The following is a 14494-nucleotide window of genomic DNA, read 5'->3' as shown; positions in this document are numbered from 1 at the left end:
CAGCATTAAATATTAAAAACTTTCCTGAACAGGGCTGCCTTCAGATGTCTTTTAAAAATAGGATAGCTGCTTATTTCCTTCACATCTGAAGGGAGGGTGTTCCACAGGGTGGGCGCCACTACCGAGAAGGCCCTCTGTCTGGTTCCCTGTAACCTCACTTCTCGTAATGAGGGAACCGCTAGAAGGCCCTCAGCGCTGGATCTCAGTGTCTGGGCTGAATGATGGTGGTGGGGACGTTCCTTCAGGTATACAGGACCGAGGCTGTTTAGGGCTTTCAAGGTTAGCACCAACACTTTGAATTGTGCTCGGAAATGTACTGGGAGCCAATGCAGATCTCTCAGGACCGATGTTATGTGGTCCCGGCGGCTACTCCCAGTCACCAGTCTAGCTGCCGCATTCTGGATTAATTGCAATTTCCGGGTCACCTTCAAAGGTAGCCCCATGTAGAGTGCATTGCAGTAGTCCAAGCGGGAGATAACTGGAGCATGCACCACTCTGGCAAGACAGTCCGCGGGCAGGTAGGGTCTCAGCCTGTGTACCATGTGGAGCTGGTAGACAGCCGCCCTGGACACAGAATTAACCTGCCCCTCCATGGACAGCTGTGAGTCCAAAATAACTCTGAGGCTGTGCACCTGGTCCTTCAGGGGCACAGTTACCCCATTCAGGACCAGGGAGTCCCCCACACCCACCCGCCCCCTGTCCCCCAAAAACAGTACTTCTGTCTTGTCAGGATTCAACCTCAATCTGTTAGCTGGCATCCACCCTCCAACAGCCTCCAGGCACTCACACAGGACCTTCACCGCCTTCACTGATTCTGATTTAAGAGAGGAAGAGCTGGGTGTCATCTGCATACTGATGAACACCCAGCCCAAACCCCCTGATGATCTCTCCCAGCAGCTTCATATAGATATTAAAAAGCACGGGGGAGAGAATGGAACCCTGAGGCACCCCACAAGTGAGAGCCCAGGGGTCTGAAAACTCATCCCCCACCACCACTTTCTGGACACAGCCCAGGAGAAAGGAGCGGAACCACTGTATAACAGTGCCCCCAGCTCCCAGCCCCTCAAGACGGTCCAGAAGGATGTTATGGTCAATGGTGTCAAAGGCTGCTAAAAGATCCAGCAGAACAAGGAAACAGCTCTCACCTTTATCCCTAGCCCACCGGAGATCATCGACCAGTGCGACCAAGGCAGTTTCAGTCGAGGCCTGAATCCTGACTGGAAGGGATCCAAATGGTCAGCATCCTCCAGGTGTCCTTGGAGTTGTTCAGCAACCACCCGTTCAATCATCTTGCCCAGGAATGGTAGATTTGAGACTGGGCGATAGTTGGCTATATTGGTCAGGTCTAAATATGTTTTTTTAAGAAGCTGTTTTTCAGTAGGTCTGGGAAGGCTCCCTCGCAGAGGGAAGCATTCACCACCCCGCAGAGCCCATCGCCCAGCCCTTCCGGGCTTGCTTTTATTAGCCAGGATGGGCAAGGATCAAGAAGACAAGTGGTTGGTTTCACGCGTCCAAGCAGCCTGTCCACATCCTCAGAGGTAACAGATTGGAATTGATTCCATGTAACATGACTAGACAGAACTCTAACACTCTCCTGCCCTGGCCCTGCTCCCACGGTGGAGTCTACCTCCTTCTGAATCTGAGCGACTTTATCTGCAAAAAACTTTGCAAAAGCATTGCAGGAGATCTTGGGGTCCCTACCAGGCCCCGGTGGTGCAGGTGGTTCCAATAGATTGCGAACCACCTGAAAAAGTCTCCTGCTGCTGTTTTCTGCAGATGCAATGGAGGCGGCGAAGAAGGCCCTCTTTGCCGTTGCCATTGCCACTTGGTAGGCTCGATGTTGAGCTCTAGCCTGTGTCCGGTCTGATTCAGAATGAGTTTTCCGCCACTGGCGCTCTAGCCGTCTCAGTGATTGTTTTATTGCCCTCAGCTCCAGGGAAAACCATGGGGCTGTCTGGCCTCCATGCAATTGGAGAGGGCGCTTCAGAGCCAGTCAGTCAATAGCCCTGGTTAACTCTGTATTCCAGTGGGCCACCAGGGACTCAGCTGAAAGGCCATCAACTTGGGATAAAGCATCCCCTACTGCTCGCTGGAAGCCAATTGGGTCCATTAAGTAGCGGGGGTGGACCATCCAAATCGGTCCCACCTCCCTGCAGAGGGGAAAGGTCGCGGAGAAGTCCAGTTGCACCAGGAAGTGATCTGACCATGCCACTTCTTTTGTTTCACTTTTAGTTAGTGTCAGATCATCAACATCCGTAGAGGTAAACACCAAGTCTAAGCCATGTCCGCGGCTATGAGTTGGGCCAAACTTATTCAGGGACAGCCCCATGGAGGCCATGCTTTCCACGAAGTCTTGAGCAGCCCCTTGTAAGGTCGTGTCGGCATGGATGTTAAAATCCCCTAGGACAACCAAGCTAGGTGTCTCCAGGTGCATATCCGCCACAACCCAAAAAAGCTCGGGCAGGGAATCCTTGATGCAGCGGGGAGGTCGGTACACCAAAAGGAATCCTGTACTGCCCCTATTGCCCAACTTCCAGAACATGCACTCGGAAAACTAGGTCTTCCCAATAGGACACCTGGTGCAGACTAATGACTTCCTAAAAATCACTGCAACCCCCCCTCCCCGCCCACATGACCTGGGTTGCTGTGCGTAAGAGAAACCTGGTGGGCAAGCAGCGGCAAGGACAGGCCCATCTGCTTCATCCAACCAGGTCTCTGTCACACATTCCAGGTCAAATCCTCCATCCACAATCAGGTCATGGATGGCAGTGGTTTTATTCATCATTGACCTGGCATTGCACAGAAACACTTTCAGGTCATGTGGGTTTCCCTTGCTGATTCCAGTATCCTTCCAGTCAGGACCAGACCTGGAGGCAGGGATAGTCCTCAAACAACGACTAAACCTTCCTCCTCGGTAATGACATGGTCTGGTCTTAGCATAACTCCTCCTCCTGCCCGTGATCACTGAGATCGGGTGTCCAAATACCTCCCCCCCCCCCCCGTGGAACCTGCCCCAGCCATTCTGTTGGCTGAGGCCCACTCCCACGCAGCCCTGACCCCTCCCCTTAAAAGGCAAAATACAAACTATATAGTAACTTAACAGAATTAAAGAAAAATAAAAACAAAACAAGAAACAATTATGTTAAATTAAATTGCTCCCCACCCTGACTATATACTTATCACACCCCAAGCAGAAATAAAATAATAAAATATTATAAAAAACAACAACCACTGTCAGAGCTGCCTCCAGGTCCCAGCTCACAGAGGACCAACGCTAGGCTGTAGTTATGTACAAAAGTCTTTATTGAGATTCAGTTTCCATTTTAAAGCCGCAGCGTGCAGCTCTACGTCCCGACCTTAGACCGGCAAAGTCCCGTCTGAGTCTCCTCCCCTTCCACACCAGTTTAAGACTCTCGCCTTGCTCCACCTCTTCCTAAGTTCCTTTCTCCTCTGGGCCCTCCTGCCCGCTAGGGTCTCATCCTTCCTGGACTCCTCTGACGCTGACCCTGACTATTCTTGCCCCTCCTTCCGGCGGGCTTTAGGACCTGGTTCCCTATCCGGGCTACCTTCTGTGCCGCTCGCCTGTACCTTTGAACTTGGCGCGCACGCCCAGCCTGCAACTTTCCTCTTGACCGTTAACTCGCTCTCCGATGGAGGCGTGGTCAACCCTGACTCATCTTCTCTCGCTGGTGGTGCATATGTGGGCTCTGACACCTGGGACTCCTCCCCCCCACTACGCTCTGGTGGGGAAGCTGGTCCTGATTTCCAACTGCTGCTCTGGGAGTCCCCGCTGGCCCCTTGCTTCTGGGGTGTCCCCCTTGGGTCCCCCCTTGCCCTGCCCATCGGCGCCCCCTTCTGTGAATCTTCCGATTCGCTGGAGAGGCTCATGGAATCTATCGGGCTGCTGTCATATTCTCCTACGCTGCCCTCGGATTGCTCCCCCTCGCTCTCCATCTCCTCTCCTCCCTGCGCTCCCGCTGAGTCCCTGACAACCACCATTTAAGGTGCAGCAAATTAAAAGCACTTAAAACATTTAAAACCATTTTTGTCACTTGCTGCAGGTAGCTGCTTAGGCCTCTAAACTGTAGTGGTGAGTGCAGGCCCAGCCCCCTAGGCCCGATGGCGTTGGCAGGAGAGGGAGCGGTCATCCCAGCACTCACCAGAGCAGCAGCAGCAGATCGATAGATCAATACAGTGATACCTCAGGTTAAGAACTTAATTCGTTCTGGAGGTCCGTTCTTAACCTGAAACTGTTCTTAACCTGAAGCACCACTTTAGCTAATGGGGCCTCCTGCTGCCATCACACAATTTCTGTTCTCATCCTGAGGTAAAGTTCTTAACCTGAGGTACTATTTCTGGGTTAGCGGAGTCTGTAACCTGAAGCGTCTGTGACCTGAGGTACCACTGTAATCTACTCTAGCCTTTTTCTTGACTTTCTATGTACGTGTACATATCCAACATGTTATCTTCCTCTTCCAGTCTGAAAAAGCTGTATTTTACAACTCTGCTATCTGGAGGAAAGGGCTAGGGGCTGCTAGGCCCATGTTCTGCATGCAGAATGCCATTGGTTCAATCCTTGGGATCTCTAGGGACAGTTGGTAAAGTTTTCTGCCTGAAACCCTGGTGAGCCACTGCCAATCATTGTAGACCAGGGATGGGGAACCTGTGGTGCTCTGGATGTTGCTAGATTCCAACACCCATCAGCCCCAGACAGCATGGCCAATGGGCAGGGATGATTGGAGTTGCAATCCAAGTAATATATAGAGGACCTGAGGTTCCCCACCCATGACATCCCCATGATGTCCCCACCCCCATCCCTGGGCCCTGGGCCCGATCTTGGCTGGGAAGGGCGGGGTATAAATAAAATTTATTATAATAATAATAAATAAAATTTATGATGATGATGATGATGAAAAGTGATTGCATAGAATGCTGCATTGCTGCAACACTTGACCAACTTGTTCCCACCCCTGTCTTTGTCTCCATTAGGTAAAGGTTAGGTCCAGTCGCAAACAACTGTGGGGTTGCGCGCTCATCTCACTCTATAGGCCGAGGGAGCCAGCGTTTTTCCACAGACAGCTTCCGGGTCATGTGGCCAGCATGACTAAGCCACTTCTGGCGAACCAGAGCAGCGCACAGAAACGCCGTTTACCTTCCTGCTGGAGCGGTACTTATTTATCTACTTACACTGGTATGCTTTCAAACTGCTAGGTGGGCAGGAGCTGGGACTGAACAACGGGAGCTCACCCCATCAAGGGGATTCGAACTGCCGACCTTCCGATTGGCAAGTCCTAGGCTCTGTGGTTTAGACCACAGTGCCACCCTAAAACCTCTGGATTAGGGGTTCCCAAGCTGTGGTCTAAGGACGCATAAGCCTTCTTCAGGTAGTCAGCAACATGCCCACATTAACGATCCATTACTTAGCTTTAATTGTATCTTTGTTGCTTCTTTTATTGCTTATATTACATTTTAATGATTTACAACTTGAATTCTGAGGAATGCAAACTGTGTAATACAATAAAATGCAATATAAGCAATAAAAGAATCAATAAAAAATAAAATAAAAAATCACACCACATTGTAATTGCTTAGGGTTGCCAGAAGTCCGGAAAGTACCAGACATGCATGGAATACTGCAGCCACAGGCAGTGTCCGAGTGTCAATTGATGGAATGTCTGGGAAAATCTGGACGTATGGCAACCCATGTTGGCAGTGTCGTTTTTTTGCAGATTTTTTTTCATAAATAGCTCAACAACTTTGGGCAAAACTAAACAAAAAAAGCTTGACAACTACTTTTCTGTCAGATTTTCACTATTTGAAATATGGCAACCCTATAATTGCTAGAAGAGGCATAAAAATCATTAAGTGGTTTGCAAAAAACCAACAGTAGTTTTCAAGTGACTGGCGGACAGTGGGAAGTTTGGAAACCTGTGGGCTAAGGTCTCCAGTGCTGCATTTAAATAATCCTTGGTAAACAGAAAATCTGTGGAGAGATATGTGTTGTTGTTTTTAGGAAACATGCATAAAAGCAGAGTATATCACATGTGACACATGAGCCTAGAGTTTTCTGAATTCACAGCCCTGTTGGTCTGTCAGTCTGGTGCAAAGCAATCATCAAGAACCAGAAAGTTGTGAGGTGCAAACTGAGATCAAGATTTTCCTAAGGGCTGGTTTGCACTCAGCTCTTATCTCTGGCTAGGTCTTCCATTGCTGATGTTGGTACATGCTAGATAGATTGTGAAATTCTACCCATGGGTGTAGAGATATGTTTCTGTGGAACTCTTTATCAGTTATTGAATTGGCTTCCTTGAGATATGTTCTTACTTTGTACCATGTGTTGTATGAGAAAGAGAGAAGCTTCAGTTCAAAATCATGATGGATGAGGTGTCCAGATCCTCTCTGCAACCAATTTTTTATTCTGTACTGCAATCCTTAAGGGTCAGCAACCTTTTGGGACCAGTAAACACACATTTGGAATTTTGATAAGTAGTCACAAAATAGCTATGGGGAGTGGGGTGGTGGTGGAATGGCATAAATGCAAAGTGGCTGCCACTTCTGAAAGTGCACATCCATTGCCCACTGCAGTGTTTACACACAGAGAAGCATTTTGCTCCTCTACTCTGTTCAGAATGGAAGGGAAGGTGGGTGTCCAGTCCTTGCATCCACTGAAGGAGTCGTGTCCAAGGTAGGAAAGGCTGAGTCAGTGCAAGCAGGAACCAAGCAGGAAGAGCAAATGGTCTCTTGTGTGTTGTGAATTTTTTGAAGGGTTATTTACTGAGACCTTTCACAAGCGCCACAGAAAGCATTGGCAAGCACACCAGTGCCCGTGGGCACTGCGTTGGAAATCCCTGCCTTAACACATATAACTAATAAATAAAGGTACTTTATTTGTGGAAAAGAAAATTCACAGGTCATTAAGAGAATTTAAATAACATATATTTGAACAAGGTAACCTGAAGGCCCACCAGGTCTTGAGCAAGAAAATAAGTTTTTTAAAAAAAGAAAATAAATGTTTCACGTCACCCAAACATAGCTAACTGGAAAACAGCTGCAGTCAAGATACTAAACAACAGAAATCCAGAAGTTCTGAAGGAACCTAAATTGTGTTTAAATTGAGTATAAAAAGAGGCCAAATTCCTTTAAAATGAAAAAAACACTTAAAAATGTCTATTCTCAGCTCAACATATAAATAAACACAGAACTACAAATGGGGGAGGAGCACCAAGGGTCCTGAAGGACAACCAAGTCTTAGAGCCTCAGCTGTCACGACTGCCAGGACTATCCTTGAAAATGCGGGGCCACAATTCTATCCATCTGAAGACAGACCATGGTGCCCATGTGTATGCAGTGGTGTAAACAGATGGCTGCTGCAGCAAGACCCATTAACCACCCTTCCAAAGGATCTCCCCTTACTTAAGCTAACCATGAGTTCAACCCAACTGAGTATCCTTCAAACATCTGACATAACATCAGTCAATGGTTATCATCTAGAAATGACAACACAGTCCTTCTGAACGTAATAACTGACCCTGCTGCATTGGTGTGCAATGCAGACTACTCCAAGCTCTGCAGGCAGATAAGGAAATTGAAATTGCCCCCCTTATTGCCCATCCCAATTTGATCTGTCAGTTCAGACGATGCTCTGGAAGGCTCAGTCCTGCCACTATGATTCCCTGCATTGTCCCTTGTTGATAAATTATACCTGCTGAGGCCAGGTATGGCGTATGCCCCTGTTGAGATGTTAGGATATAGTTTCCGTTCCACCTTCAGCAGAATGATTTATGATTTGATTTCGACTTATGTCCCATCAGACAATGCTATGCTTCACGCCAGGCTCCCAGGGAGGCTCAAGGTGCAGGGGTTCAGGTGCTTCGTCCCGCTTACAGCAGACGCACTGCAAGAAGTCAGAGACGTTGTGCGTAAAGAGGCTGCGGCAGGGGTGGAGATACTGCATGAAGAAGAGCATGAAGGCGATAGCCAAGCAGTAGGCTACAATCAGCTGCAGCACCAAAAAGGGGGCACAGAAGTACGCGTAGACGTCCGTCATGAAGAAGTACCAGACGACAAGCAGCACACTGTTCTCCAGCCCTCGGAACACATAGAAGAGAGCCAAGCATCCCCAGTTTTGTGACTTAGCAATCAATTCCCGGTCACCCAGCCTGAGCTGCACAGCTGACCAGCAGAAGATATTGATGCCAGCGTAAAGCAAAGTGATGGAGAACAGGACCGAGAGGGTGCCCACCCGGCTGAAGTTCTTCTCCACATTGTCAGGCAGCTGGGCACCACTCCACCAAAACTGCACCCAGGGCAAGAAGAAGAAGAGCAGGAAGTTGGCCCCACCAATGCCCATGGCATAGTACTTGAAGACACTCCCAAAGAGGACCAAGATGGTGATGCGGGTGGAGATCTCCAGGCTACGCCACAGGATGATGCAGATGAAGGCCAATGGGTGCAGGCGGATCTTGTAGTCATCATACTTGATCTGGATGGCCAGGACGTTGCAGACTAAAGCTCCATAGGTGACCGACACCAAGCAGATGCACATCAGGACTGCTACAAGAGGTAGGAAGGAAGGCCAAAGAGTGAGCACACAGAATCAGCCCAATGAGTGTTCACTGCACAATTATTGTCACACCTCGGTGTACTTCTGCCTTGCAATTAAGCCCACAAAAGTTACTAGTCCATTGGAGCTCACTTAGGAGCAACGTTAGTAGTAACTATGTGGCTTAGGGCCCTCGTATTTACAGGACCACCTCTCCTGGTATGCCCCACAGAGGACCTTAAGGTCCATGAATAATCATGGTTTAGATGTCCCGGGCCCTAAGGAAGTCAGATTATCCTCCACCAGGGCCAGGGTCTTCTCAGTGATGGCTCTGCCCTGGTGGAATGCTCTGTCCCATGAGACCAGGGCCCTGTAGGATTTAACTTCCTTCTGCAGGGCCTCTAAGACAGAGCTATTCCACCTGGCTTTCAATTTGAACTTAGCCTGATCTTTTATTCCCCTTCCTTCCTTCCCCCTCCCCTTTTTATGAAGATTACCCACTCTGGGATCCCACAGCTAATTATCCCCTGGTTTCTTCACTGGCCCTAATTTAGCCAGCTAGCCCTGGTGATCATCTAATGTTTATTGGATGGATTTTCCTAAACTGATATTTGAATTCTGAATTTATTGGTATTCACGTTTTATACTGTATTTTGTGTTAATTTTTGTTGCATCAATTAAGTGTTTTAAATTTGTTGTTAGCCACCCTGAGCCCGGTTTTCTGAACCGGGAAGGGCGGGGTATAAATAAAAAAATATTTATATTTATTATTAACTTGGTGCTAACTGGCTGCTCATTCTTCTCTGCAATGTGTTGAAACTGGAGCTGCTTAGATAGTTTACAGAGTGTCAGCTGGGGCAAGAGGCACACACTGGGAGATGGCAGAGATGAGATGGTTAGACAGAGATTGCTCAGGGCAGGTGTTCGGTCAGCTGCTGCCAAAGAGGTAAGAGCGCTAGATATTCAGGCCTGAAATAGCCTAAGTAGTAGCTCTGTTGAAATGGGGAAAGAATGTCCTGATGCAGAGGTTTTGGCTTGTTCTGCAATGGCAAGTATGTCTCTCTCATCATCTGCTGGACATAGCTGGAAAATGTGCAAGCAGCCACATTGTACAGACCAGGCATGTACAATGGCAGCCCTTTGGACCAAATCAGGCCAGCAGCCATTCACGAACTGTTGGTCCAGCAAACTACCCTTCATTTAATTTGCCTTACCATTCCAAGGTCACTGGTGGCTGTTGCTGTGCTAAATATTTATACAACAACCATACAAACAAAGCCAGGGGTTCATGTAAAGGTATGGCTAAAGCGATGGCTGATCTGTATCTTTTGTGTAGCACAAGTTTTTGTTTGTTTTTGTTTTTAAAAAAGAATCCAGCTGTTTCCTGCTGGAAACGCAACAGGTCTTCCTGCACATACAGATGAAAAACATTTGTAAATTTTGAAATCAGCTCACCTACTAGCATGGCCACTTTCCTTTTTATTCTTTTCTTTTCAAAGGGGACTCCAGATAGGGAGAAATGTGTTCTGAATTTCCTCATTCAGAACTGGCTAGGCAGTCTCATTCAAATGGAAAGAGGCTCTGCTCAGGGCTTCGGTCACACCCAGTTCCAAATACTGCTCCCAGGAAATACCATTTGGCTTTCAAAATAGATTATGCAAATCAACAATAAGCAAACATGAATTGTGAGGCAGAAACCCCAGGGAAGGGCACAAGATACCTGCAGAGTGACAAGACTTCTGTAACACTGAGAACTTATTTACAGGAAGTCCAGCAGCAGTGATGTAGGGGTGGGTAGGACTCTCTTTGGAGAAGCATCTTCCATTTCTTTGATGTGCTGTCACCCCACATGGAAACTACGCAAGCAGCATTAACTCCACAGAAGTGGCTGCTGAGTTCCTGTTCATCATTCAATACCTAAAGAAGCTAAGAGCTGGTAAACCCATTATTATTCCATCACCTTCACCCACACTGGGCACTTCCAGATTGTCACTATTTTCATATGGGATTCCATCACATGTATTGACAAGTTCAGGTTGTTCAGTTAAACATAAACAGTGGTAAGGGAAAGGTATTTCACACATGGGCAGAGGCACTGACGCTCACCCAGTGCACTTCATAGCTGAGCAGGGACCTGAAGCTGTTTATTCCGTCTGATTTAACTGCATGGTTCACATCACATAGTAATTAGGCCAGAGCTTTCCAAACTTTTCATTTTTTTCAGACATGTATCATTTCGCGACATAGTAATTCAGTTTTACTAGCAAACCGGAGGTTGAACTAACCCTTTTCCACCCCCAGGAGGAGCACGGGGAGCATTCACGCAACATACCTACACACTGCAGCCGACACACTAATGTGTCTCAACAGACAAGTTTGGAAAGCTCTGAATTGCGCTTACCAGGACTTTGCATATGGAGCTCACTGCTGCTTTGCTGCTCCCTCATCCTTTTCGCTCTCACACTGTGCTATGCTAAGCCATGATTCAGTGTGTCTTTTTTTAGTGTGCTAAACTCTCTCCTCACTCACCATAAGCTAAGGCCAATAACAAACCTTGGTTAATGAGGAGAGAGATTAACCATGAGACCCAGTTCAGAAGGCATGCTATGCTAAACCTTGGCTTAGCACAGTGCAGCACGACAGAGAGAAAGGCCAGGAAGAAGCAAAGAGCCTTTGAACTCTCCAGGAGCTTGCAGATTCACACAATCCCATCAAGCTACGGTATGGCTCAACATGCAGTGTGACACAGGCCAGTGTTGTGGAAGCATTCTTGTTTGTATGCTCCAAGGCTGATCTCCAGCACCAAAAGCACAGAGCAGCACTGCTTGAATCTAAGCAATGGGAACACCTGCTGCCTCTTGACAGGTATTCATTACTGCAACCACACCCCTGGGAGTTGGGCAGAATCCTATATTAAACAGGTGCCAGAACTGAGTCACACCCAAAGAGTCACACTCTTGGTTGCAAAGAGAACAGACACTCTTGACTCATTCTTGACTATTTCTGTGGAATTTACGAGCTATGCCACTTGCAGCTGATCTAGGCCTATGTTTCAAGGTGCATTTTCATCATCAGCCAGAAGTCTGTGATAGTCTTTAGCTCACTTCTGGCACGCCCTCATTGAAAGAAACACACAGATTTGTAGAGGGACTGATATGTAGTTTGGGTTACAATTTAATGCATAAAGCAAGGACGGAGAACCTGTGGCTCTCCAGATGTGACTTGATGGCAGTTCCCATCATTCTTGACCATTGGCTATGCTGGCTGGAGATGGTGGAGGTTGGAGTTCCACAGCATCTGGAGAGCCACAGGTTCTCCAACCCTAACATAAAGCATCACATATCAGGGGAAGGGTTCAACTAGTGATTTGGCAGAAACTTTTCAGTCATCCGTGGCAGCCGCAACATATGCAACAGCTAACCAGATGGATCACCATTACTGACTGCATGCATATCCTTTGCAGAAAAACCCTTTCTATAATGACAATTCACGTGAAAAGCTGTTTTGCATTTCACAACCAACACATAGTTCACAGAAAGGGCAGGTGCGTTTGTTGCAGTTATATCTTAGCTGTCTGAGCGGCTGACAGACCCACATGTGGGTCTTCAGATTTAGCGATAACTATCTCACGATTGTTCCATGGCAGGTCAGAGGACTGAATGCTTTGCCAATACATCTATTTATTTATGTGTGTGTCTGTGTAATGTAAGTTGAGCAGTTAATGGGCATAACAAGCATGCTTCATGGAAAATGTATACATAACCCTTCTGTGAAGAGGGAATTGTGCACATTTCGCAATCTATCTACATAATACTCAACAGGTCTTGGGGAATGTGCATATCTCAGCTGAACTTTACATGCATAACCACACAGTTTAATTCCCCTTAAAAAAGACATACATATAGGCAAAATACTTTAATAACCTGAGTGTCCGGGGGCAAGAATTCCAGCCTAACCCTGTCCCTCATATGCTAGCTTTCTATGTGCAGTGAACTATTTTCATAGGAATACTATCAACCATCTGCCCTCCCACCTGAAGATGAAAGTGGTACAATCCAGAAAGAGCTTTATCAGCTGTCTGCAGGAAGAGAACATTGAGGCCATTTCAAGAGGTTTTTGTGCAGGGGATCTTACACACAGCTTGATTTTTAGCTACAATAATTTAAGATACAAGCACTGGAGAGAGCTGGCTAATAGTGTACCGTGTGCTTCAGAGGCTTCCTGTACACAATCCCTTCTTTTCTGAAGTGCTTAAACGGGAATAACATGAAGCCACAAGCACGCCTGTCTCTTAGCTGAAACTTTGGGCTTGTCTACACTTCTGCTTCTACCATGCCTAAAAAGAAGGGCTCTTGGGGGTTCTGATAACCTTGGGGGAAAGCTAAATGGCCATTTACACTTGGCAGTGGAATATGACACCAAACTATTAGCAATTATAGTTTTCTGGGCATTCCTGTTTGAGCCAGGTTCAGTCAGACTTCCCCAAGTTGTTCCAACCAACTAAGCCAGTCTGTTTCTCCTTCTCAAGTACACAAAGTAAGATCTATGTGCTAGGCTGTGGGAGACGTGGTTGATAGAGGATTTGACTGAGAAGACCTAAGTTCAAATCACTTCTCAGTGGTAAAGCTTACTTACGAATAGCTTTGGGGACAAAGTGAGGCAATCCCAACCTCAATACCTTGACTGCAGGGGCAAGGGAATATAAACTTAGGGAGCTTCCAGACTACAAGCTCCATCCAATGTTCTATGTCTGCTAGCGTAAGGCAAATTTTAATGTTAGACAAAGCCATTTCCCGTTCCTGGGGAGCTGACGTTGCAGACTGGGAGCAAGCCTGCCCCACGCACATGGGGCGATATAGTTCCTGCACCATTGGGGAGTCCTCGGCAGCGTCATTCCTTGGCCGTCCAATCCAGATGGTCCAGGGGCGTGGTGCAGGTTATTTAAACTGGCCGTGGCCGAAGACTCACCCCTTTTCTTCCTGCTTGCTCAGTTCTCTTGCCCTCCCTCCCTAAGGTTAGGCTCTTTATCTCTTGACCTTGCTATGGACCTTGGTTGGTCACCTGTCAAAGGGGCCTGGTAGGAATTTTTTCCACTTGGCAAATTAAGGTAAAGGTAAAGGTACCCCTGCCCGTACGGGCCAGTCTTGACAGACTCTGGGGTTGTGCGCCCATCTCACTTAAGAGGCCAGGGGCCAGCGCTGTCCGGAGACACTTCCGGGTCACGTGGCCAGCGTGACATCGCTGCTCTGGCGAGCCAGAGCCGCACACGGAAACGCCGTTTACCTTCCCGCTGGTAAGCGGTCCCTATTTATCTACTTGCACCCGGAGGTGCTTTCGAACTGCTAGGTTGGCAGGCGCTGGGCCCGAGCAGCGGGAGCGCACCCCGCCGCAGGGATTCGAACCGCCGACCTTTCGATCGGCAAGTCCTAGGCACTGAGGCTTTAACCCACAGCGCCACCTGGCACCGGCCAATTGGTTTTTTGCCTACCTCATAGCAAATTGTCACAACTTTGTAAGGTTTGATGGTTAGGCATTGGAGTGTTTGGTTGAAGGTGAATGGTGGTAGTGGCCATCACCTGCCCCTCCTAATTCAAGGGTAATCCGTTATAGGAATCTGAGGGGCGTGGTCTCTGTCCAAAGCCCCAGAGAGGGGGCTAGGGCCATAGCACAACCCCTAACGGTGACCCTGGGGGAGTTCCTAGTTGATGTGCATCAGCAGGGCTCCCCCTACTGGTGGTTAACCCTTCCAAGACTTCCTGCAGATGGGCAGGAGTCAGATATAGTCGTGTGGTTTCCAATGCCTAAGCCAATACTACTCACATTCTGTAAGTTGTGGTCTTTTCCACCCATTAACTCTAACTACTGTTTCATGTGTCTTTATTCCAACTTCCTGGGAGGGTTTGGGACCTTGCCACGCAACATAGGGTTCCAATGCAACAGCTGCACCAGAGG

The 14494-nt window shown here is 47.8% G+C and overlaps 2 protein-coding genes across 9 annotated transcripts in view; both read right to left on the bottom strand.

Moving 5' to 3' along the window:
* NOX1 (NADPH oxidase 1) overlaps positions 1-4318 on the bottom strand; it is a 43950-nt gene extending 39632 nt beyond the window's left edge. For 3 of the 7 annotated variants that reach the window (XM_079962433.1, XM_079962434.1, XM_079962438.1), the window contains exon 1: positions 3997-4318. The gene's annotated coding sequence lies outside the window, so the exon portion shown is untranslated. Of the gene's footprint in view, positions 1-1701; positions 2392-3996 lie in introns of those variants that run through there. The other 4 variants (XM_079962430.1, XM_079962431.1, XM_079962436.1 and 1 more) reach the window with 3 other exon arrangements.
* Positions 4319-7448: 3130 nt separating this feature from the next.
* XKRX (XK related X-linked) overlaps positions 7449-14494 on the bottom strand; it is a 40330-nt gene continuing 33284 nt past the window's right edge. For both annotated transcript variants that reach the window (XM_079962459.1, XM_079962458.1), the window contains one exon: positions 7449-8553. In XM_079962459.1, coding sequence (XP_079818585.1) covers positions 7808-8553 — 746 coding nt within the window. In that variant the 3' untranslated portion in view covers positions 7449-7807. The remainder of the gene's footprint in view (positions 8554-14494) is intronic.

This window comes from Podarcis cretensis (genome assembly GCF_951804945.1).
Source record: "Podarcis cretensis genome assembly, chromosome: Z".
Classification (NCBI taxonomy): Eukaryota; Metazoa; Chordata; class Lepidosauria; order Squamata; family Lacertidae; genus Podarcis; species Podarcis cretensis.
Note: the sequence above shows the minus strand (reverse complement) of the source record. Positions and strands in the feature narration are given on the sequence as shown.